Below are 26,266 nucleotides of genomic sequence, written 5' to 3'. Positions count from 1 at the left end.
AGTTGTAAACTGCCAGGAGGGCGTTGGGAACCACACCTTGGTCCTCTGCTGGAGCAGTAAGTGCTCTTTACTGCTGAGCCAGCGGGGCAGCCCCTCAGATTAGTTTCCTGGCTGACACTGAGGGGGCATTTCTGACCCAGGAACTGTGTATTAATTAGATGGATTTTAGAAAAGGAAGGTTGACTTTAACAAGAGATCCTCTGGACCTTAGGTTTTACCTCTTACAGTTTTTCCGCCAAGATAAATAATAATTTGCTTCCCCTTTTTAAAAAGCCAAATAATTTAGTGGATGTTAAAGATATAGTTCATCGTATAGACCTGATTAACTAGAGAAAACTAAAGCTCCAGATCGCTGATATTATGAGGTTAGAAATAGCATCTCTGCTAATCAGCAAAACCAAGAAATGACGAGAGTTTAAATCAGACCTCATGCCTAATGCATAAGTGTGTAACAGTTTCCTCTGATATTGAAACATTCCATCCTGCAGGGGAAGCTCCTTAGATAGGAAGATAAATACCTCAAAAGGGCTTCAGGAAGTCCCTGAAACTGACCAGATTCACTACACTCCCCCCCCCACACACACACACAGAGTAAGAAATAAAAGCTGAGAGTCCACCTCAGACTTGAGGGAGAGACAATGTACAAAAGACTCTCAGACAAGCCAAGTAGATTGGGTTCAGACCAGCTGTCTTGAAGAAGCAGAAAGTAGTCTCGCTACCTGGAAGAGGTTTAGTCCAACTGAGGCACCTGCAAAGGACACCGTCCGACCTGCTGAGCCGCCTGCAGGCTGTGCAGTGTGCTCCAGGTTCCCAGCTTTGTGAGCTGTCACCCATGCTGGGGTGGGCTTTGGTGATGCAGCTGTCTTTGCATCATTCCTGCTCCTGTAAGTCACCCCTCACCCACATTCCTGTAAGTTACCCCAATAAAACTCATTGGTTCACCAAGTTGGACTTTGGTGGTGTCTGTATGTTGGTCTGTGGTGGGTTCACTATCTGGGATGAGTAGGCATGGGTGTTGCATCTCCCCAGGGAAAAAAATTGTCACACAATAATAAGGTCCAAAGTTCTTTTATTTCTGGGTACTTTAGAAAACATGGCTGTGTTTTGACTTTGCACCCCCTCCAAAATTCATTGATTTGTTGAGATAACACAAAATGCCTTTCCATGCAGACCTCTGGTGAGGTCTGCTGCCTTCGGATCCCAGAAGTACTAGCAATTCCTGAATTTTTTCTTTTCTTTTCTTTTCCTTTTTTTTTTTTTTGGCAAAAGTATCTCTGCGATGATGTTAAGTCTGAGCCAAGGGTGTTTGAATCTTCTGCTTGTCAGATACTCTAATGTCTGGGTAGTTTGCGATAATGAAGAGAATCTCGAGATGATTTTTCTGAAGCTGCTACTCCATTTCAATTGTACTTACTGTGAATCCATTGAAATAGGAAGAAACAGACCCAGCAGTAAGGTTAGCTTGCTATTTTTTGCTTGTTTTTGTTTTGGTCACAACAAACTGTGAAATGCTGCTTTCCCTATAGTTCTAATGCATGAAATCTGCAATCTTTCCACTTGATTTACGAAGGGCCCTTAATTACTGCTGTCATTAGCACCTACTGTTCAAAACAGTCTGTTAAAATGTACGCTTAGTCTCACCTCCAAGTCCCTGCTTGCTTGGTTTTAATTTTTTCAAGGGTAAGTAAAACAATAATCACTCTAATAACAACAGTCGTTATGTGCAGAGAAATAAATAATATCCCAAAGGTCTTTTTTGTTTTTGTTTTCCACTGCTTATTTCTGTTCACTGAAAATTCGGTACTTTGGTGCTGATGAGACTTCCAGCATGTAAAGGTGACTGTCCTGGGGCTCGACAACCTTAGTTCAAACCCCGGTGTCCACCTTGGAAGAAAGAAAAAGGCTCCACAAAGCTGGCTTCTGATTTCTACACGCGCTGAGGCACTAGTCGCCTCCCCCGACCCAATAAATAGATAAACGTAGTAAGAAAAAAAAATTAAGTATTTGGGTTAAGAGGGTCCTAGAGTTTGAGCAAGAGTTCTTGAGCACTAGCAAGGACTTACTCTCTGGGTCTTAAAAACAAGTCACTCATTTGCCTTTTTCGTTCCACATGGGTGGGAATGACAGCTGCCGGGAAGCTGCAATGTTTCTGCCTGGTCATGCACAGTTCTGCAATATAATGCATAAATGTATAACAACAACTTGGGCTCGCTGGATACCTCTCGCTGGGCAGGAGGAAACTCAGCCAGCCTGGCGCGTTCCCGCGCGCTCGTGCGCGCGCGCACGCACACACACACGCGCGCGCGCGCACCGCGCGCTTCTCTCACGCGCGCGCATACACACACACACACACACACACACACACACACACTCACACACGCGCGTGCGCGCGCACGGGTCAAAAGGTGATCCACTCCTGAGATTCCCCCCCCCCCCATCTTTGCTTTCCCTCCTCCTGGCAGGTCGGGCTTCCTAGCCTGGGGAGCAGCTGGGCTGGGGGACGGGGAGGGCGGAGGGTGTGTGTCGGGGGGAGTGGCGAGGGAGGCGGGAGCCGGGTAGGTGCGCGCCGCGCCCGCTCCCGCCCGGGGAGAGTCCGGGCCGGGTTTTGCGCCGGGTCCCCGGGCTCGTCTCACGGCCTCCAGCCGCCGCCGCTGCCGTGTTTACTGAGCTCGCGCGTCCTGATATCACTCCGCTGGCATGGAGGAGGAGGAGGAGGTGGAGGAGCGCGAGGAGGAGGAGGAGGCGGCGGCGGCGGCGGCGAGCAGTTGATCATTGTGATGGTGGCGGAGGCGGCGGCGGCAGCGGCAGCCTGGCCGAGCGTTAGGGGCTGCTCTCCGCGCGGCGTTTCGCAAAGGACTTCAGCGATCTACTTTTGCAGTCGCCTCGGACTGTCCATGTGTTTACTTGCCCCAGCCCGAGGACTCGATGTCTAGGCTCCTGTGAAATGCAACTGAGCAGCCAAAGTACTTTGAGAACACGGGGCGGCATAAACACCAAAACTTTTTTGTGGAAGGAAAATGCAATAAGCAAGCTCGCCGTTTTCCGATGCGGCGTGGAGTGAGTGTATGTCGCGCGTGTCCGCACTGGAGGCACACGCTTGTGTGTGTACATGGGGTGTGTTTTTCGGTACGTAGGGAGAAAATGCTTGCCAACCACCGGAAACCTCCTGGAATTTATTAGAAAATAATGGATTATTAAAAGGAGGCAGGCGAGGAGCGGATCTCCCCTTGAGTTGCAAGCCTATCTGCTGCCGGCTCAGTTTGTTGGGATTCTATTTGTTGATAGGTGTCTGATGGTATTCAGATAACACCCCCTCTTTCCTTCCCTCGATCTTTACAGTTTTTTTTTTTAAGGAAACAACAACAAAAACCACCCCAAAATTTCTCCCCCTTTTTTTTTTCGCCCCGTGGGGATCGCTGTTTTCATCCATGTGCTTGCGTCTCCCCCGCGTTCCACTTAAACTATTTTAATCCTTGGACCCAAGGAGGAGGCTGATAGGGGGGTGGATTAAAAAAAAAAAGTTCTTCCAAAATAGTGTGCCCCGGGAGCAGGATGGGGGATTTCGCAGCCCCCGCTGCTGCCGCGAATGGTAGTAGTATCTGCATCAACAGCAGCCTGAGCAGCAACCTCGGCGGGGCCGGGATCGGCGTGAATACTCCCAATAGCACTCCGGCTGCTCCGAGTGGCAATCACCCCGCTGCCGGCGGCTGCGGCGGCTCCGGGGGCCCCGGCGGCGGCTCGGCGGCCGTCCCCAAGCACAGCACGGTGGTCGAGCGGCTCCGGCAGCGTATCGAGGGCTGCCGGCGGCACCACGTCAACTGCGAGAACAGGTATCAGCAGGCTCAGGTGGAACAGCTGGAGCTGGAGCGCCGGGACACCGTGAGCCTCTACCAGCGGACCCTGGAGCAGAGGGCCAAGAAATCGGGCGCCAGCACCGGCAAGCAACAGCACCCGAGCAAAGCCCAGCAAGATGCGGAGGCTGCCTCGGCGGAGCAGAGGAACCACACGCTGATCATGGTGAGGGCGCGCGTTGGGGTCGGGGGCGTGGAGTTTCTGGCGTGGGGGTGTGAGGGTCTGATTTGCACCGGGGGTGAGTGAGGTGGGATGGAGCCGAAGGGTTAACGTCAACTTTTCTCAGGGTAAACGCTGTCGTTGACGCCGCTACCTGTTAATCTGTCAGGGTTGTCAGATTTGGGGAGGAGGGGATGAGAGAGAAGCCAGTCACGACTGCAAGGGGAGGAGGGAGCTTCGAGAGCGTTGGAGTGAGGCGCAGGAAAAGTTTCCCCCTCCTTGTCTTAGAAACGGATCCGAGTGAGAGTGAACCCGGGAGTAGAAACCACGCTGCTCCCCTCCGCGCCCCGCCTTCACCTCGCCCCGTGCCACCGCGCCTCCCCAGATCGGTCCCCCTTTCGCCCACCCCTCTCATCACATCCGTCGGCTGCAGGGGGAAACTGATGCCGTCGCACATCCTGAGTGGGCACCAGGCCCTTAACCCTTAGGAGGGAAAGGAAGAGTCCCTAGCTTCCTCTCCTTTGGGCTTGGGAAAGTCTGGGAGTTTTGTGAATGAACTTTGAAGTGGGTGAGATGCGAGCGAGGGTGGCTGCGCGCGCGTGCTCGTGGGGACGCGCGCGGATGCAGGGCGCGCGAGCGCTGCGCTCGCCGCTCGAGACCTGCGGCTGAGGCAGGCAGGGCAGGTGGGGCAGCCGCCAGGGGTCGAGAGGGACGCGGCTGGGTGGGAGCGAGGCAGCCAGGGCTGTGCCCTGACCCTGCCACTGCCGCAAGGCTTGGAACTGTCCCCCATCTTCTTCAACTTGCCCCCACCTCGCTCTCCGCCAACTTTCAGGCACCGGGTATTGAGCCCGGAGGAGTGGAGGGGAGCAGGGAGGAGAAAGGCTTAAATGGCCGGGTGGGTGGGTTCGCGGGAGGATGCGCAGCCAATGGCTTAAGTGCTGGGGGGGGGAGGAAGGGGCCGATCCCACCCCTAACCCGGAGGGTGGAATCCTTTCTCTTATCTCCTCTCCCGGGTTCTCTAGCTTTCCTCCTTGGGAGAGGAGGAGGTGGAGGCAGGAAGCTTGGAAAGGTGTCTGCCCTCCCTCCTCCCACTGTGTCTCCGGGTTCGGGGCCCCGGTAATGGCCATCTCCTAGGAGCGCGCCCCTTCTCCCCAGCGCGCCTCCACCGGCTGCGTGGGGCCGGGCGCCGGGCGCCCTCTCCGTGTGCGTTCTGTGCATCGCGCACGTTCCGGATCTCCGAGCGCCAGGGGTGGTGCCAGTGTCGCCGGGCGCTCGGGCGGGCGGGCGGTGACAAAGAGCCGGCGTGGGGGAGGGGAGGCCGTGGAGCTCGCTCTCCCCCAACCCCCCACCCCGCACGTGAAGAGGAACAATTTGTTTATCTTGGGCTTCAAGAATCCTTCCCTCCTCCCTGCTCTCCTTGGCCCCTCCTCTCTGCCCTCCCTCTTCTGCGCGCTCCAGCCCAGTCCCGCCGGCAGCGCCCTCCTCCTCTCCTCTTCTCCCTCCCCGGCCTCCCTCTCCATCCCACCCCTCCGGCCCTCCCTCCCCTCCCTTTTGGAACGCGGCCGTGGGGGAGGGAGCGGGAGGCGCTTTGTCCGCCTGGCGGCCCTGCGCAGCCCCGGGGACCGCCCAGCGCCTCCGGCCCTGCCCCCTCCTCCGCCTCAGGCCACCAGCGCGGTGGGAGGAAGAACCCGGGTCCCAGAGTCTTCTAGGGAGCTTCTCGCTTACAAACAGGAAGCTCCAAACCACGGCCACACTGGCTTTCTCCCGATTGTAGCCTGAGCTGGGACGAGACCGGCGTATTGACTGTAGCTGGGGGACCCAGGTGGCACCGGTGTTCATAGCAGTCCCCCAGCTCCCCCTCCCTGCCCTCGCCCTCAGTCGTGGGAGGTTCACATAGCGACCCGAGGCTGGAATAGAATAAGCCAGGCATCGAGGAGTCCATCCTTGCCCACCCCCACCTCCCTTTAGTGTTTGCACACCTCCTGCTCCCTAATTGCATCGAAACGGACTTTTTGCGTCAGGTTCCAAAATTCCCGTCTTCTGACACAGCTTACGACCTTTGGGGATGGTACTGAACGTCTGTAGAACAAAAGCCACAGTCCTTTTTAGAGACCTGGTACAGAGGCGAGAGGAGTAGAGTTAGGGACCAGAAAGTTTTGTCTCTGGGCTGTGTCCTCCCTTAGCATCCTTTGATGGTGGATGGAGGGTCGGGTGGGGGGCGCCTCTGTGTTAAGACACCCGCAGGTAGAAGCCAGCCTGCATTCTGAGGTTACCTAGGAGGCAGCTCGCCCCAGCCAGGATTTAACTTCAAAATGAAAATATAAAGCTTATTTGAATAGATGAAGACAACAGCTATAAATTTCGCAATGAATCCTACTTTAGTAAGTTAACAACAAATAGACGTGAAAAACGATTGCCTGAAAATCAAATTTTTTCTGTCAGTTTTCAATAATTTAGCTTATTGACTTCTAGAAATAGCAAAGCCATGTGCAAAACAGTATATTCTAGCTTCTCCTGAATCGTAAGCATCTCACGGGTGCCCGTATGACGTACATGTGATGAGTGGAATGAAAATAAACTGCTTTAATCCCAAGCAAAGACTTGTGTGTAGATTCTGTGCACAGAGAGAAAAATTAACATCGTAACCATCCTTTACGGGTTAAATTTTCCTGTAAAATAATTAGTTTCAGAATTCACATCCGCTTCTAAGATGGAAAAATACTTTAAGCTTAGCCTATCTATGAAGTTAAAAAAAAAAAAAAACCCTTCAAGACTGGTTGCTAAGAAAATGTGCCTCTTCGTTTTCTCGAATTGACTGCTGGATTATAGTGGTACTCCGGTGAGGCACAGAGCAATTAAATTTAGTTCTCGGATTGGACTCACTATTTGGAAAGCCCTAAAGAAAAATGATCAAGCACAGCCAAACCACAGTGATGATAAAAATAAAAGCGAATAGGATTCTTCTCTGTTTTATTGCTATTGTTTACCTTCTTAGGACCAATATGTCCAAAGTACTAAATATCGATTGATTCTTTCTGCCTGGCTTGGGTTAAGGGGACAATCTAATGAGGGCTTTGCTGATTTTGATTTGTTTTCCTATCTTACACATTTACAAGCATAGGCGTGAAAGACACACACACACACACACACACACACACACACAAACCAGCAAGCCAAAAGCGGCCGGAGGTGGTAAGCAGCAATCTTTGCCAGTTCTAGACTGTTTCAGGTTGCTGTGGGTTCTCTGTAGTCTGGTGCATAGAGCAGGCAGCACTCCTAGGTTTGAACATACACTACTTCAAGTGACAGGCCCTTTCTAGACACGGGTAACCTCGATCCTGGACATCAGCCTCTCCCATTTTATTTTTACAGAGCCCTCCCTCCCCCAAGACTCCTTGGTTCCTTGATGAGAGCTATTGACTTCAGGAATTTAAGAATCTCAATGTTTTCCAAGGGTGTCTTTTCCCAAGACCTATTTCTGGTAGCAAAATATGTTCCTTGCAGCACTAGGAACAGGATCTGAGTCCAGTGTTAAGATACATTTTGATTTTCAAACCCAAAGATTGATTGACTTGACAAAGATGTCTTCAGAGACATCAGAAAGCACATCAATGTCATTTTGACGATCTCAAAATGTTGGTAGTCTTATTCACCCTGGAGACCTGTACTGTGTCTGGTCTTTCCCTGTCGCCGACCTCACGATTTATAGACAGTTTGGAGAGTTCGTAAATCTGTGTGACCCATGCTCTGAAGAGTTCAGCGCATAAAATTCATTTGATAATATATGTATTAATCACTGAGTGTTGGATGTAACTGTACCCCATCCCCAAATGTTCCCATCCATCCTTGGAATAGATCCAGGAAATGCCAATATACTAGCTCACTGCTGAACTTTCTTCTCAATGAACCCTGTTTGCCTTTTAAACTTTTATTTTTGTGGTAACCTTTCCGGCTTTCCTGTCTGGCTGCTGTCATGGGTGAGAGGGATGGTTTTGCCAAACCTTCCCATCGCCTGACCGAGTGTGTCTTAAGTTCATGAGGAAACTGTGAACTTTTTATTTCTCCATCCTCAACAATCCTCAAACAACAGCATTGTTTTCAGGTAGCAATACATGTAATCCTGTTTTAGTCTTTGGTCGTGGTACATTTTATTGAGTGCAGAGTGGCCAGCAGTCAGCCTGCAGAGTAGAACTTCACTTAGTTAATCATTAGTCATAATCTACAAAATGAGATTCAGGCAGAGTCCCTTCCCAAGTAAAGCTGACGCTCAAGTAGCTAGGATTCTTGATACTTCTCCATCCTGTCTTTCTAGAATAATGAGAACAAACTAGATATTTTTTAGATTTTCTGCCTCATTAATATAAGAGGAATGAGCATTTTCTGGTCACTGGTTTCTGTAGGAGAGAAGAGGATCAGGGGCAGTCAGGTTTCCTTACATTGAGTTTCTTTCTACCTAAGCCTGTGAGACTCACAGTTTGCTGCTAGATTTCCCAACAGGGCTTTTCATGGTTGAGATAAGAATGCTTAGCAAGCATTCCCTTGTGCTCCCGTACCCCTCTCCCCAGGATCTAGTATAATAAAGCATTTTGCATGGTTCGTAGTAATTTTGGGACGCATTCAAAGCACTTGGACTTTGTGGATGCTCCTGGAGGAGTTTTCTGTGGGTGATGACTAGTCTGTTTGTTTTCCAGTAGTTCTTTTGCTGTACTCTGACCTAGACTTGATGATAGCCGAAGCCTGCCTTTTTAAAGGCTACCCACCATAGAGAAGTGTGAAGTCAATCAGACATCCAGCTCTAACAGAGAAACGATTGCAAACCTGCTCTCCAGGTTCTCACGGTGGCTGCCTGAAGTCTCAGACAGCGGTTCATGTTTACTCTGTTGCTGAAGAGCTCAGAGTTGGGTGCGTGGAGCCCACGGCTACCTGCTTTCCTTCTCTGCCCTGCTGCGCTGGCCTTCTCTTTCTCTTGCTCTTCAGTACTTTTATCACAAACTGGGAGGAAGCCACAAGCAGAGGAGAAATTAACTCAGGTGCTTCTGGCTGTCACGACTAATGAGACAACTGGATATGACATCATTTTGGATTAGTGTGGATTTGATTTTATACACAATGTTTAATATAGCATAATTTTAATATAGCATAAACTGAATTTTCAGCTTTTTTTTTCCTTAAGATTTATTTTTATGTAAACAGCATTCCCTGCAGGCCAGAAGAGGGCACCAAGTCTCATTACAGGTGGTTGTGAGCCGCCACGTGGTTGCTGGGAATTGAACTCAGGACCTTTGGAAGGGCAGTCGGTGCTCTTAACCACTGAGCCAGCTCTCCAGCCCGAATTTTCAGCTCTACTTATTGCATAGCACTGATACACAGTCGGTGTAGTACTTCACAGAAATTAAATTACTAATGGTATTTTAATTTGCATGACAATGTGTAGTCTTCATAGGTTTTCTTGTTATTGTAGCTGATTTCCAGGGTACAACAGATTGCTTTTAAATCAGTAGTCTTTTGTGTCAACCACTTAGCACTTTCAGGCCCTGTATCTTCCCTTCCCGTGATATTTTGAGAAAAATGATATGGTTTATTCTCCTGTTATTTCAAACTCATTTGACATTGGTATTTGAAGGCGCGCGTGCATGCGTTCGGGGTGGGGGGTGATTTACAGATGATTGCTAGTAAGATTTTTGTTGTTGTTACTGCTTTTTGTTTTTCTGAGGCAGGGTTTCTCTATGTAGCCCTGGCAGTCCCTGAACTCCCTCTGTAGACCAGGCTGGCCTTGGACTCAGAGATCCACCTGCCTCTGCCTCCCAGGGGATTAAAGGCGTGCGCTACCACGCCTGGAACTGGTGAAGTTTTAAGTCTTTCCAAATTAAGTTTTCATTAAGACAACAGCATGTATCTCAAACAGACGCGTCCGAAAGTTCATTATTTAGGTTTGCGAGATGGGAATACAGCTTCAGGTAATCGGCTACCGCCAAGAAGTGATTCATTCTTCACCTAAGTTGTTTTTGTTTAAATCTAAGAACATTCAAAGAAAAAAATGAAATAAGAGTAGATAAACGACTCATAAAATGGAATTGAGGGCTGGCTGTTTAATAAATACTTAGAAATCACAGGGTTCTGCTTAGCAGGGGCAACAAAGGAAAATACATTCTATTTTCGTTTTTGAAGGCTATCTGGCTGTTCTCTCTGACACACACTAGAGAGGTTCTTGAATCCCTTTCTCTATTTGAGGAAGAAACTGTTTAGTTCCCCGAGGGCCACATGTGCTCAAGCAAAAGCAAAAGAAACGACTGATACGGCTTTTTGTTTGTTTGTTTTAAAGGCTGGCGTACTGTTCTTGGGGAACTTAATAAAAACCACAAAAGTCTTGCAGTACTTCCTCCGACTTAAGGAAAGTGATTCCTTAAGGATCACTTAGGCACCGCCTTTTAATTCTGTCCGACTTCCCATTGGCTGGGAGGGACCTGATGTTGAAATGGAATCTTTTAAAATACTAATAAGTGACCTTCATCCCCTTCAGCGTTTCCTTAACAACTAGAGAACACTTCAATGAAATATTTAATTTTACTCTAACAACTTCCAGACTTTCCTTTCTAACCCCTTAAACGCCTATCCAGGTGGTTAGCATCTGGCTCTGTAATGTTGCTTGAACGTGGACGTTTCAGTCCTCAGCTGTGTCAGCATTTGCTTCTGCCTAGGAGGAAAGGATTAGGGTGAGTGGTGTTTGCTCCCACTCCCCCTCCCCCCGACCCTTCTTTCCCATCAGGGGAATGGGCTGGACTGCTATCCTGCTTGTGTAGCCAGCCAGCCCTTCACACCTGTGACTGGGATGGATGAGGATGACACTAGCTCTGAAAGATGAAGTCTATCCCGTTTTCCTCACGGGGGTCAGTCAGTTTTCTACCTTTGATTGACAGATGTCAGGTGTGGTAACCCAGAGACTGTGAATGAATCTCAAGGGGCTGCTACCCAGTAAGAGCTATAATCAGCTGGAGGGAGGTCAGCTATGTAGAAAGACTGAGCAAATTCCAATAGCAGGGAAAAATGAACACGGAGGAGCAGATGGAGGAAAAATAGTGGGTCTTGATGGTTTGTAGTTAACAACAGTGTGGCGTGGGTAGTTGGAGTTACCAGGCAAGGTATGCTGTAAATGGTGTATCCTCATCCACACCTGACACTTTTGATTGTTATAATTTAGAGGTGCTACAGTTGTCTCCATGGTAGGAACCAGGCGTTCTGACAGATATCCTGCAAATAACACTGTGGTGGTTAGTTGGGTTTTTTTTGTTTGTTTTGTTTGTTTGTTTTGGTTTTAATTTGACACAAAGCAGGGTCCTCTGGGGAGAGGGAACTGCCACCAAGAAAATGCTTCCATCAGACGGCCTGTAGGCAAGCCTGTGGGCCATTGTCTTGATTGATGGTTCATATGGAAGGGGCCAGGCTCTTGTGGGCAGTGTCACCCCTGGGCACTTAGGCCTAGGCTGTAATAAAAAGCAGGCTAAGCAAGCCAGAGGGAGCAAGTCAGTGAACAGTGTCCCTCTGTGGCCTCTGCTTCAGTGCCTGCCGTGAGCACCTACCCCGGCTTCCCTCCATGATGGCCTAGAACTTGTAAGCTGTAATAACCCTTTTCTCCCCAAGTTGCTTTTGGTCACAGTGTTCATCACAGCAGTAGAAAGCAAATTAATACATGTTCACGATGAAGAATTCACCTGGTCCAGAATGTTGGTACTGCTGGGCTTGGGGAAACCCTACTTTGACCAAGAAGCTTCCGTGGAGGTAGGAAGGAGAGGGGATGGGGATGGATTTAATGTATGCCCTGTGGTTTTACCCACAGTTTCTTTGTAACACATTTGTTGCTAAGAGAGCGAGCCTTGGCAGGGCTGTGATGAGGTGGGAAGCGGGTGATGCTTGGGTTTCAGCTCTGTCCAGCTCACTGGGGATTTTGTGGCTTTTCACTTCAGGATTGTTGGCCCTGTCTCCTTGCCTGTCTCAAAAACAATGAGTGTCTTTCTCACATCTCATTGCAAGAGTTAGGATCATGGTTAGGATCAAATGTATCAGTGAGGCAAGGGTCTGCCACGCCCCTTAGCTGCGTTTTCATGACGGACTTTGGCTTCGCCTGTTACCTCCTGCCCAAGTGCACCCTGAGAATAGAACACCATGAGGCTTAACCTAGCCCGGCATCTGCATGAACTGAGATCTAATGAGTTCGAAGTGGACCACTGCTGCAGGTTGGACACTCTTGTAGCCACTAGAAACTCCATGGTGAAGGATACCCTTGTCCTCATTGGAGGACGAGACCACATAGTTCAAGAAGTAGTATTTGTGGGTCTGTTAGATACATTCATATTCCTGGGAGCAATAAACTAACATTTAGGAAAACCCCAAGGATGATACATTCTTTCTGTCTTCTAAGTCTTGATTTCTATAGCAAAGCTTCCTTCCTCCCTCCCTCCTTTTTTTGGAGTCAAAGTCTCCAATAGCTTTTGCTGGCCTTGAACTCACGACGTACCTGAGGAAGTTTTTGAATTCCACCTTCAAAGTGTGGGATTCAGGTGTGTGCTGCCACACCGTGCTATAGTTCACATTTTTCCAAACAAGTATTTTTGGGGCATGATCCACTGGCTTGTTGCGGTGGATGAGGGCGTGATTGCTGAAGCCGATGGATTTCGTTTTCACCTTCTTTTTCTTTCTGACTAGGTGGCACTTGTAGCATCACGATCATAACTTCACGTGGGGGCTTCAGACAAAAGGAGAGCACTTAGCTGCAAGCAAGCAGGGAGGTGCTAGGGCTGGGAACCATGCAAGTGGAGAGCCGTGGGTGGAGCGGAGTGTGTAGAGATGGAGGGGGCGAGAGGACCCCTGACTGAAAAGATCTGAAGGGCTGTCGCTCAAAGAAAGGATGAGAGATGCCCCTTTAGACCTCAAGGGGGTAAACTGAAGATCCATGGTTGGCAGTTATTAGAAGCCAGGTTTTAGCATAATGTATATTTTAAAAACCAATTTTATGGAAATGAAAGGTGCCCCGAGATGGAATGGGCTGCCTTGGTGAGTGGCAGTGTTCCCTCAAGGGTTTTAGACCTGGCTGGAGCGTGGGAGAAGAAGGAGCAGGGAGTCTGTCTCATTCACGTCTATGTCCTTGTGCTTCTGAAAGGACCTATCTCTGATAGGAGGAGCTCAGAATGCTACTTAAATACATTACTAAACGACAGCAAATAATAAGAAAGGCCTGATTTCCTTCCCTCAGGGCCATTCACCAAACTGTTCAATCTCTGTGATTTCGTACGTTTGCTTGTCTTCCTGTCACCAGTTGTATGTAACTACGTGTTAGTTTTTTTACGTAATTGGAATCATATTGCATTATTGTCCTAAAATAAACCCTTGTGCATTTAAACAGATAGGTACTCTGCAGTTTTCCATATATATATATGTACTCTGCAGTTTTCCATATATATATATATATACAAGAGGGCTCAGTGGGTAAAAGTGTTTGCTGCGGAGCCTGGCAACGACCTGAGTTCAATCCCTGGGACCCACTTGCTGGAAGGAGAGAACTGACCCCTACAAGTTGTTCTCTGACCTCTGCATGCACCATGAACGCATGCACATACACACATTAAATACATCTAATTCAACAACAACAACAAACCCACAAAAACCAAAGTCTCCTGTGTTCCTGGCTGGCCTGGAATGCGCTAAGTGGCCAAGGATGAGCTTGAACTTCATGTTCTCCTGCCTCCACTGGGATTATGGCCATGGGTATGCCACACATCTGGCTGATACAGTGCTGGGAATCAAATCCAGGGTTTCCTGCATTCTAGGCAAGCTCTCTACCAGCTGAGCTCCATCTTCAGCCCTGGGTGTTATGATTTAGCCGTCTGCCTCATGAGGTGTTCCTAGAGCCTCAACTCTCCCTTTATGATGATTATGAATGTCCCACAATACTGTGTAAGAGTCCCTGTTGGTAGACACAGTGACTGACTGATTTCTCCATTTTGGTTTGCTTGCTTGCTTGCTTGTTTCTTTTTGAGGCAAACGTCTCATGTCCCCCCTCCTCAGGTTTTGGCAATTAAATGTTGCGATCTCCTTATCCGCACATCCCTTGTACACATTTGAGAATTTCTGTAGTGAAGACGACTTTTCTGTGTATATAATGAGTATAAGCAGCAAATAAGCAGCCGATAGAAAGTCTCTCAATGCAACATGGTTTAATATGGCTTATTACAGTGCTCTGTAGGACCGATGATAATTCTGTCTTTTTAAACAATATAGTTTTAGGGGTGGTGAGGTCACTCAGTGGGTACAAGCACTTGCTGCCAAACCTGGCTTCTTGAATTTGATTCCTAGGACCCATGTGGTGGAAGAAGAGAACTGACAGACCTTAACAAGAGAAATAAGTCGAACTGTAAATAAGAATGTACATAGGGGCTGGAAAGATAGCTCAGTGGTTAGGAACACTGGCTGCTCTTCCAGAGTACCTGGGTTCAATTCCCAGCACCCACATGACAGCTCACCACTGTCTGTAATTCCAGTTCCAGGGGATCCAGCACCCTCACACAGACAAAACACCAATGAACATAAGCTAAAAATGAATTAAAAATTTTTTTTTCCATAAAGGTCATGTCATGACCTATCATGTCAGTCTCTGTCCCCTGCCCCACCCCACCCCCAGCTTCAGTAGTTTATTTCTGGTGCTAAGGATTGAACCCAGGGCTTTCTGCATGAGAGTTGAGTGCTTTACCGCTGAGCTACACCCTTAGTCCCTTTTAGGACCTTAGTGAGTTTTAAAGGTTGTGTCCTACAGGGATGATGTTCTTTCTCTTCTGTCGTCCTAAAGTGGAGGCTTTGGCTGAGTCCATGGCCCTCTTGGCGTTTGTTGGTGTTGTGCTTCCCAGGCCGGGCTGTGTGGTGGTGGTGGTGGTGGTGGTGGTGGTGGTGTGTGTGTGTGTGTGTGTGTGTGTATGTGTGAGTTGGCCCAGTAGTACCCGGGGTGTCTATGGGTGTGCATTCAAGTGGTCGAAATCTTAGTTCTGTGAACTGCCACTTCCTACTGGTTCAATTGCCCTGACTAATCTAGTCATCTGTGTAATGTGGTAATAACAGCGTGTTGACCAGCTAGCCCTGGGAAATGCTGGAGAACAGACTTGCCTCCATAGCCCTCTAACAGCGATCGCTTAGACAGAAGTCCCAGCACTTTCTGTCACGCTCCGACATGACCCCTCCGTAATTGTGGCTACTTGGACTTGCCTTTGCCTGAGTAGCCTTCTGACGTGAAGCAATTATATTCCGTGTTTTCACCGTGGCTGGAGCGTTCTTTGCTACTGTGCTATTGGGCCTTCACTGGCCTGCAGGAGCCTCTCTTGGCAAGCTTGTCTGAACAGCCCTATTTTCTACAGAACTATGTTCTCCCAAGGGGAAGGCCTTGTCTGCCTGGCTTTGCCAGGGTGGAGGCAGATCAGTTTGAACAGGAGCCAGACTTGAGAAACGTGGCCTTGCTAGGCTCCCGGTTCTGACGTCTCCTGGCCTCATGTACCTCTGACCTTGGGTGTCTCTCTCTCTTATCTGCTTTACCACCCGTGTGTTTTGTCTTTGTCAGGGTGACAGTAGGACCTAAAACATGAACAAGGTGTGGGTGGCAGAGATGTGACCAGAGAAATAAACCGGAGGGGGTAAGGCTACTGGGGACCTGTTCTTTTTTTTTTTTTTTTTTTTTTTTTTGGTTTTTCGAGACGGTTTCTCTGTGTAGCTTTGCGCCTTTCCTGGAACTCACTTGGTAGCCCAGGCTGGCCTCGAACTCACAGAGATCCACCTGGCTCTGCCTCCCAAGTGCTGGGATTAAAGGCGTGCGCCACCACCGCCCTGGGGACCTGTTCTTTATCTTCCTCTTCCAAGTAATTCCAGCAAACTAAGCATTGTACTCCAGCTTATAACTACGATACCCGGTAGCTACTTCTGTGTGTGCAGGTTATGTGTGCCTGGGTATATGCATGCACATATGTGTACATGCATGTGGAGGCCAGAAGACAACCTTGAGAGCCATTCCTTGGGAGCAGTCTACTTTTTGTTGTTGTTTTGTTTTTGAGACAAAGTGCCTTAGTGGCCTGGTACCCCCCAAATAATCTAGGCTGGCTGGCCATTGAAACCCAGGAATCCACCTAGCGCTAGAATTACAAGCGCACTATCCTGTGGTGACTCTTTCTCTCTCTCTCTCTCTGTCTCTGTTTCTGTCTCTGTCTCTGTCTGTCTGTCTCTGTCTCTCTGTCTCTGTCTCTGTCTCTCTCTCTTATTGAGGGTTCTGTGAGCTTGAACTCATATCCCCATATTTGCAGGACTGACATGCTACCCGCTAAGCTAGCCCCCCAAGTCCATTTAGCCACTTTTTGCTGAACCAAAGTGTCTGGCTAGCTAATGCAGCCATGTATTCAGTGCAGATTCAGGGAAAGGCTTCACTCTACCAATACCTCTATCCCTTTCCCTTCAGTAGCTCAGATGGCGAGGGTTGCTGTGTACACAGAGTAAGGAAGTTCTCCCATCACCGTGAACCTTGCACATCCAGCGTCATAAACAAAGAGAGCCTTGGAGTTCCTGCTGGACAGTGGCGTTCTGACCCCTCTGCCTTTCCCCTAACTATCTAGTTAAGTACTTGCTCCCCTTGGCGTGTGTCTTTTCTCTTATTTGCTTTTGGTGTTTCTGGGTCTGTGTCTTCCTTACGTTGGAGGATTTTTTTTTTCCCCTTCAGGATGATTTTCACTATGTACAGGGTACATGGATGTCTTGCGTTGGGTGTGAAATAGAACCTTTAACTCTGTGTCGATTGTAGCAGAGTACATGGTGACCCAAGTGTTTTCCGTACTAGTTATTTCATAGCTGCCTGATTTTAATGAAACACATTTTCTTTCTTTCTTTCTTTTTTTTTTTTTTTCAGAGCTGAGGACCAAACCCAGGGCCTTGTGCTTGCTAGGCAAGCGCTCTACCACTGAGCTAAATCCCCAACCCCTAAACACATTTTCAGAGGCAGTTGAGAGTATTCCTTTGTTGTGATGAACGTCTAACTTGTAACCCCTTAGAAAACATTTACTTCCTAAAGAGTCCAGCTGTAAAAATGACCGTATTATAGAACTCTTAAAAAAAAAAAAAAGATAACTTAGAAAAAGTAGGCGCTTCAGAAATGTTTAATCTGTTATTTTTTTTTTTTTTTTTTGAAGAAAGCTGTGTTTGGGGTTCGAGGCTAATCTTGAGAGAACTGCTATAGAGAAAGTTAAGTCGGACCAAGTGGGGATTAGTGTTAACTTTGATGCAAAGGTATCTGATTTATGTCCGGTTAACATATAGTCAGCTTTAGGGATACTGACTAAAATAAATGAAGTCAGCTCTTTTTGGTTGTTTATTCTTGAGTGTAGGTGCCTAGCTCCTGTCCTCTGCCTCTGGGGGAGCAGAGTGTGTGGCTGTGAGAGGGGAGGGCTTTGCCCGAACCCCCAGGTGCTGTTTACCTTCCATCAGCTCAGGCGTTTCCTCACCTCGGGGTGATGTGTGCAGACCTTTCACATCTAGCCTTAGCCCCTTGCTCCCCACCCCCACCCCAGATTCCTGGATGTTGGGTAAACAGCGGCTTTTACACAAGAGGCAACTTTCTCAGTTTAGAAGTTGTTATGGCTGAATGGTTGAAAATGTGTTCTGTAGCTTCACTAGGAATTTCTCAATGGTTTGCAGCTGCTATTGAATTTTTAAAAACAACGTCCCTCTTCCTTAATGAGGCCTGGAGAAGATTGTTTCAGATTGGGACTTGGTGCTGCCTCCTCAGAACGCCCTGCAGGAATATCTGAGAAAGTTTTTGGTAGTGACAGCAAATGAGCAGAAATAATTTTCACACGCACGTTTTATTTATCGGAATGGAATGGAAATGTTGTCCACAGTGAAGCAGATGCGAAGGGGATTTTTGATGGTGACAGAGGAGGCCATTTAGGCAGCAGATGTATCTGGCACCCAGGCTGTTGAAATCCAAGAGGTGTGTTTTCAGCGTTTGGTTTGATCTCATTCTTAGATTTAAAGGACTGATGGGAATCATTCAGGGGCTTTTAGTAACTTGCAAATTTGTGGCCAAGATTGGAATTGGAACATTCCAGAATATGTAACAATAGCCGAATGTGGTATGTGCTTTTCAGAAGCCGCCCTTTGTTCCCTCCTCTGGGGCTCAGGTTGTTTGTGTTGACCGCTGTGGTCGGCTGCACGTTGATCCGTCCTCCGGAGTGTCAATGCACTGCAGATCTGCGAAGTTTTCTTGCCTCTTTACTCCTGCAGATTGCTCCTGGGATTGGCTCTTGGGGGTGGGCACCGCCATATATGGACGAGGAAAAGGACTGGCATCCTGTGGTAGTCTCTTCTCCTTCTCGAGTCATTTTCATTCCCCTATTAGCAGAGGGGGAGTGGGTACTTGGGATAATTATTTATGGCTGTCTTTCCCCACACAGTGCAGCATACACACTCCACTCGCCTCGGTCAACTTTGTGTAATCTGTGTGTTTATGAGACACCGAAGAGCGATAGATTGGAGGAGAGATAATTACCTCTGACAGACTCACAGAAGCGGGAGTGTAAGAGGCAGCACTACAAGACTGCCTATGAAGAGGACGCGGTTACTACACCAGGGGAGAACCAGCCACACGAGAGGGTCTCTCCCTTGTCAAGAGTCAGAGCCTGAGAGGTAGCGCCGGTGATAAAGTGAAGCAATAATGTCCGTGGTTTTCTTCTTCGAGTCAGACATTTTTCATAGTTTAACAATATCGCCCTTTTAATTTTCAAAATAGGGCTTTTCAGTGGAGGAATTCATGGCACTTGGTGCGAGAGGAAGAAATAGCAAGGCAGCTGTTGGGGTTAAAATCCCGAGGCTGCGCACCGTGCCCTTTAACGTCTCATAATTACACATTATTTCTGAGGACACTAACAGCCATCTGATTTTAAAGAATGGTTTTCCTTTCACTTTGGTGGCTCACATAGTTGGGGAAGTGACCTTCAAGAATATGATTCAGTGAGTGTTCACTTGACTTCCTCCTGTCCCTCCCAATGTGGGCCTTCTCTACCACGGTGAATAGTCTCAACATCTGTAAAAGAGATTCATGGTGGGGTGGCCTCCCCTACTGTTGTCTACTTAATTTTCTAATTTCTGGATTAATAAGAAAACTTGGAAGCAAATAAGAGATTAGGGTCTGGGCTTACAGTCAATTGGCAAGAGTGCCTGCTTCACATGCGGGAAGCCTTGGTTTGATCCCGAGCACCGCGTAAAACCGATCCACAGAGACATACCATGCCTGTCATTAGCACTTGGGAGGTAGAGGCAGGAAAAACACAAGTTCTGGATTATCACTGGCTAATTGCTGGGTTCTTGTCCATCCTGGGATATGTGAGACCCTGTCTCCAAAACAGAACAAGACAAAACAACAATGAGGGGATTGGTGAGATGGCTGAGAGATTAAGAGCACTGGATGCTTTTCCAGAGGACCCTGGTTCGAATCCCAGCACTCACATGGTAGCTCCCAATCCTCTGTAACTCCAGTTCTGGTGAATCTGAGATGCTGTCTTCTGGCCTCAGTGGGCACTGCATGTACTTAGGGCATATACATACATTCAGGGAAAGCACTCACACATAAGGCAAAACCAAAAAAATCAGAGAGAGGGAGAGGGAGAGGGAGAGAGGAGAGAGGAGGAGAGAGGAGAGATCCTTCAAGGCAGAAAGTAAATAGGTTTGGAATTCCCTGTCTCTAGGTTTTCTGTGGTTCCTCCTTGGTGAGCCCTTATCCACAGTGGAGTTAGTTCCTCACGACACACGGGGAAGAGATGGAGGGGGTTTAGCTAGAATATTCTCGGAGAGCATGCCTTATTGCTCAGAAGAGAAAAAAGAGGGGCATTTTTGACGAATTTCACTGAGGAGGAAAATGCTTGCACAGTGTTTATAGTCAAGTCGATCCGTCTTTGCCCATGGCAGCTCTCAGCAGCAGGGTCTCCACACAGTGACTAGAGAATTCTTTGAAGTGGGTACTCCCAGAGAAGAAAGGAAGAGCCAAAAGGTTTGGATTCCCCTATAAATTAAGTCCAGTGTCAACGGGGATCAGAGTGAGAAACTTTAAATGTCCAGTTTTCCCTCCTGTCCACACAGAAAGCCGCCTCCACTCACCTCCCCCATGCCCCATGAATAAATGTTAAGTGGTTTGGTGCTCACTACTCTGATAGGAGAGAAGGCCATTCACTAGGGCTGAATCAGGAGGGGTGGGAGGTACCATTTTTCTCCCTGTGCGCTCAGCTATTCTACTGAAGTGAATTCCAAGAAAAGTCATAAAATAGTGAAAACAGTTACAAGACAGCTACCGGATCCACAGCTATGCAGGACCCGGAAGACAGGCAGGCCTCTGTGCTGTGGCAAGACAACATTGCTGACCATATGGTGTCATGGCAGGCCAGTTGTGGAAATCAGTGGCTGGCTTTTGTTTGGGGAACTCGCTGAGCCGTGGGTCTGCGGTAGCTCTCAGTGACTTCCTGTTTCCCTGGCGGGTGTGCTCTTGGCCCCGGGCCAACCTTGCTGTACTATCGCAGTCTCAGACCAGGCCCAGGAGCTGATCGTGTTTGCTGATCGTTCACTGCTTCCGACTTCAGCCACTCATGAAACCATTTGTTCCACAAGTAGACACTGGGACCTTTCCTCACAGTAGCTCCGTGGCCACGTTACAGAGAGCACATTATTATTATTATTGTTGTTTTTACATGCGTATAAACGCATGGTTTCCTAGATACTCAGTACTCCTGGAGAAAGTGAAAGTGGTTTGTGTTTTTAGCGTTTTTCAGAGCCCTTTTCACATTGCCTCTTCATTCCTAGGGCTCCGCTGGCTAGTGAGACTAGTAAGGATGCTAGAGGCATAGCTCCTGGCACAAAAAAAGAGAGTGAGTCCCCATCTATCTAGTTTTTACACAGGCTAAAACAGGCCCTGTGCTTAGCCTGGGTCTATTTTTTGAATGTGTGAAGCCAGCATGTGTGTGCGTGCATAAAAAGGCTAATTAACTCCACTCTCTCCTGGAGAGGTCTCTTCTGCCACGCCGTTGGCTTGTTCACAAGGCCAGTTTCTCTGTCCTGGATGGCTTCAATCTCTCTCGGTTAGGGCCACCCATTCTGGCTCCTTTTCTTTGCCCCCCAAATATGTGAATGTTTGCCAAAGGACACATGGTCCTGGGAGAGGTTCTTTCAAACACAGCAGAAGGAGAGACCCAGCGAGGCTCGCACTCCATGAGGAGAGGCTGTAGCCCATGCTATTGTGCTCCGTGAGGGAGAATATTTTTATTCCAGGAACTGAAAGGAGGAAACGGATGCCACTCACAGTTTGATTGAGGAGCACCAAATGCCACCATATTCTTGGTCTCTGTGGGACTTTTGTCCTTTTTTATGTGTGTGTATTTATGTTTATCTGTCCATCTGTCCATCCATCCGTGTGTGTGTGTGTGTGTGTGTGTGTGTGTGTGTGTGTATGTGTGTGTAGACCCGAGGTGGGTGTTGGGTGTCTTCCTCTATTGCTGTTTATATCTTGAGGCAGGGTTGCTGATACCGCAGTCTAACCAATCAGCTTGCTTCAGGGATCACCTGTCTGCACCTCCAGAGTGCTAGAATTACAAGTGGGTTGTCACACTCACTGGGCGTTTATGTGGGCACTGGGGATTTGAACTCAGGTCCTCATATTTTTGTGGGAAGGGCTTACCCACTAAGCCATCTCCCTAGCTTCTGTGAAGCTGGTGTCCAGCACCTGCAAAGGTTAATTGGGTTATGATGTTGGATTAAATGGATTTCTTTTTCTCATGAACAAATGTCATTACAAGGCCAATGCTGCTGTTTCTTAATTATACATATATATTTATATGTGATATCCTACTAATGACTAATCAGAGATTTTTATTTACACACTGGGCTATGCAAGGGGAACGGATGCATTTTTCACCTCATCCTTTCCACTTTTGATTATTGGCCTTGAAAAAAAATTGTTTTTAAGTTCAGAAAATTGGTGTGCTTGTAAATCTGCTGTACGTGGGTTTGTCCTTGCTATGTTAAGTCGGGGTTCAGGAACTGTTGTACCTTGCCCTGGGAGTGATTGAGAATATCCTGAGGCAAGACTGGGGTACTCTGTTCTGTTGGCTTGCCCATTGGTTCGTACCAGCAACTTGTGTGTGAGCCTCTCCTTGGTGGTGCATCCGTCTAAGTCCCTTGGGTCTCCTAAGCTGGGTGAACAAGCTACCTGATGTCCTTCTGTACCCTGTCCTTCCTGGTTCTACTGCAACTGTTATGACTTCTAGAAGGAGAGGAAGAAAGATGGCGGAAGACATGGCCGGTGTAAAGACAGACAGAAGGGATGGATGGAAAAAGGTAGAGAGAAGAGGGAAGAAAAAGAAGAATCTACCGAAATTCTGGGGTCTTAATAAGGGGTGACATTTTCTATAGGTGAACTATTCTTGTTTCCTTAGAATTTCTAAGTATCTTGTGTGCGTGTGTGTGTGTGTGTGTGTGTGTGTGTGTGTGTGTGTGTACATATGCCATGGAGTGCATATAGTGGTCAGAGGACGACTTTTCAGGAGTTGGTTCCTCTGCATCCGCCGTGTGTATTTTGGGACTTGAATCCATGTCCTCAGGCGTAGTGGCAAATGCATTTCCCCCCCATCCTGCCCAGCCATAAGTTTGTAAATATCCTTACCGTCATCTTATATTTTCAGAATGCTACCAGATATTCTAGCTGTGCAGCACATTTGTGAGACAAATATAACAAGACCCTGCTCACTTTCCGAGTGACCGAATAAGCCAGTGGCCAGACAACCCTGGAGCTCCCTGCCCTGCCTGTGGCTTAGCTGCTCCACTTGGGGAGGAAGAAATCCGAATCCGAATCTAACCGTGTTGTTTTTTATAAACTATTAAGAAATATAATCTTTGGGGATTCTGAGGACAGTTCAATTATATGTATAAAAAAAAACCCTTGTGCCTTAATGAAATTTGTATTATAATTATGTAATACCTAAAGGACTCTTCTAATTGAGTTTTAGGGGTGCTTCTTAGCGCTGTAGCTGGCAAACATCACAATCCCATTCACTTTGTGGTCCTCTGATTGTTGTCCCAAACATTCACAAAATGCCCTGTGATTCAATTATGAGACTCTTCTGGGGACTGTGTAATTATATAGTCTGTAGTTATCATCCTAAAGTACCAGGGACATTAAAGCCAGTATGATAGTTCAGTGGGCCATGTTCATTACCCTGTGATTGACAGCACAGGTGCCTTTGGGCCAGGCTATCTATCACTGTGATAAGAAAATGAATTTGGGGGGCTGGGGAAAGTTTATCTACTAATTTTCAAATGACACAAATTTTATTATTTTTGAGACAAGGTCTCTTTCTGTAGCTCAGGCTGGCCTCCAATTCCAAATCCCCCTGCCCCCGGCCTCCTGAGTGCTGAATTATAGGCGTAAGCTACCATGTCTGGCCTGGGAACATATTTTTGACAGTCAGTACTCACAACTTTGAACTGAGCTCACTGATACCATGTTAAGCAACTGGTGGGCAGCTTCATTCTCAATAAATTCAACGAGAAGTGTTAAAGACCGAGACCCCAGATCACTAAAGTTTACAATTATAGACGGGGTTGTGCAGTTATGTCTGCAAAACCACATAGTTATAAAACTAAAGGGATGCCGAGAACAATACAGGAAAATATGCCGAGCGTGTGCGTACCTAGTCATCTTGGATGAAAGAACAGAGCAGCGATGTTTCCAGGGATGTTTGTACGGCCCCGGAAGACTCCGGCTGCCTGCTCCCAGGACCCTCAGGAGGCTTTTCTTGCAGACTCTGCTTTCTTCCAGTGCCCTTTAAAGTGGTCACCAGCTCCAATAGCAATTGCTTCCGAGTACTGTTCAAACAACCCTGACACGGGTCCCTTGATGTATCATTATCTGCTCTCCTATTTAACCTTTTTCTAATAGCCTCCCAAACCCCGGAGTTTCCAGGTGATGCGGACGAAGTTATAAGAGATGTTTTTCTCCCCCTTGCCTGCGCAGCTGCAAGGGCCGGAGTTACCGGTACATGGCTTTCCTGCCTCCAGGCTTTGTCTTTTGAGGGGCCAGGTTTGTGTGACAGTGGAGTAGGGGATCTGGCATCACTGCGTTCATAAGACCCTGGTCATCCACTCCTTTCCACTTCTCTCTCTTGCTTAGCCCTGTTCTTACAGCAGGGCCAGGTAAGGAAGTTCCTCTCCCTTTCTTGGGCATTCCTTTTTGTTTGTTGATTGGTTTTATCTTATGTGTGACTGTTTTGCTGGCATGTATGTCTGTACACTGTGTGCATGCTTGGTGCCCATGGATTTCAGAAGAGGGCGTCAGATCCCTCTGACAATCACAGAATCCCCTCTCCAGCCCTTCTTTGCCATTCTTAAGCTCCACACTGAGGCATGTGTGTCGATACCAGGGCAATTAAAAGCTGTAGAGCAGGACCAGGCAGTGGGAGCGCACACCTTTAATCTCAGCACTCAGGAGGCAAAGGCAGGCAGATCTCTGTGAGTTCGAGGCCAGCTTGGTTTACATCGTTCCAGGAGAGCCAGGGCTACACAGAGAAACCTATCTCAAAATAACAAAACAACAACAAACATGTAGAAGCTGCAGAGTTGTGGGCAGGCCTGACAACATCAAGGGTGACTCTGTTGTGTCGGCTCCATCTTGGCACCCTCTATGGTAAGCAAGGCCTGGGTACCCAGTTGCCCCCAGTACCTTTGGAGAGATGCTGTTTTTCTTATTACGAGAGGCATGTGGAACTGATGGCATCATTATGTCCCAGATAGAAACTGCAGACAGTGAACTAGGGAGATAAAGACGTGAGTTCAAGTCCCAGACCTAGGTTTAAAAAACAAAGCCAGTCATGATAGACACGACAGCACACACTTGTGATCCCAGCCTCGGGGCGAAGGAGAAAGGTAGGTCCCTGGCACCAGCCAGCCTCGCCCTCATGACAGATTCCAGGCCAATGAGAAATCCTGTCTCAATAGACAAGGTGGACAGTTCCCGAGGAAGGACCACTGAATTTGTCCTCTGCCCTCTGCATGCACACATGCACTTGTGTACACACACACACACACACACACACACACACACACACACACACAAAACCCCCTCCTCCCACACACACTGGAGACAGCATTCCTGATTTCACACAGGAGACGAACACGAGGAATGTCTACTCTGAGTGAAGGCCATCCATGACGTAGGTTGCAAATGCCCTTACCCCACCATCAACATCAACTCTCATTGCCGCCCCTGAACTTGGCAGTGGCAGTGGCTTAGGGGGATGAGACAGCCGCAGAGGTGAGAGCTACCAGGGAAGAAGAGAAATGGGTTGGTGAAGTAAATCAAAGCAGAGAATGCTTGCAGACATTGCGATATTGACTATTCATTAGCAAGAATTGATTTTTTTTTTCCAGTGGGGAGAGGAAGCGTCCCCCCCCACCACCCCACTTTTCTTAAAGACAGCTTGTGGGAACTCCACTCGGCATTTCTTTCCGGAGGCCTCTTTGTGGTTCCACACAAGCCCCAGGCGCCTTGCCCTTCTGCGGGTGTGCAGGAAGAAGCAGCTTGTGCACCTGCGGACGTGGGACCCCACTTTAAGCAGAGCGCTTGCGCCCTGTTTTCTGCTCCCCTCACCCGTTCCTTCTCCCGAGGACTGTGGCCCCTGTGCTCTGTGGTGTCACACACAGGGACACCACAGCCTGTAAGGTCTCAGAGAAGGGCTGCTGTACTAGCAGCTTGTCTCTTCCCCCCGCCAGTGTCTTCCTTTGACAGCTGTGGTAATCTGTGTCGCGTACACAGAATTTCTGATGATCACCTATAAACCATGTTCCCACTGTCGAAGCTGATGTGGCCCTCACTGCCACCTGGGAGAGGCAGTTTAGTTTAAGGAAAAGTGTATTCCACTGAGCCAGGGACTCAGGTTTCCTTCAGGTCTGTCCCTCAAACTGGGTGACTTTGATGGAGTCACTTAATTTCTGAGGACCACAACACTCATGGCTTGATCTGATTGATCTGTCGGGCTACTTTACAGTAAATGAGAAACAGGTTCGTGGCTGGGGATGGCAATTAGTTGGCAGAGTGCTTGCCTGACGTGCATGAACCTCTGAGCAAATGGCTGTGAACCCATCACTCTAGAGCTAGAGGGGGTAAGGTCAGGAGTTCAAAGCCACTGTGGCTACATAGGGAGTC

The 26,266-nt window shown here is 48.2% G+C and overlaps 1 protein-coding gene across 1 annotated transcript in view; it reads left to right on the top strand.

Moving 5' to 3' along the window:
• The first annotated feature begins 2,788 nt into the window (after window positions 1-2,788).
• Window positions 2,789-26,266, top strand: part of Maml3 (mastermind like transcriptional coactivator 3) — a 380,689-nt gene continuing 357,211 nt past the window's right edge. Inside the window, exon 1 of the mRNA XM_059252471.1 lies at window positions 2,789-4,017. Within this exon, the coding sequence (XP_059108454.1) occupies window positions 3,553-4,017 (465 nt within the window). The 5' untranslated portion in view covers window positions 2,789-3,552. The remainder of the gene's footprint in view (window positions 4,018-26,266) is intronic.

Source organism: Peromyscus eremicus, unplaced genomic scaffold, assembly GCF_949786415.1.
Source record: "Peromyscus eremicus unplaced genomic scaffold, PerEre_H2_v1 PerEre#2#unplaced_62, whole genome shotgun sequence".
Classification (NCBI taxonomy): domain Eukaryota; kingdom Metazoa; phylum Chordata; class Mammalia; order Rodentia; family Cricetidae; genus Peromyscus; species Peromyscus eremicus.
Note: the sequence above shows the minus strand (reverse complement) of the source record. Positions and strands in the feature narration are given on the sequence as shown.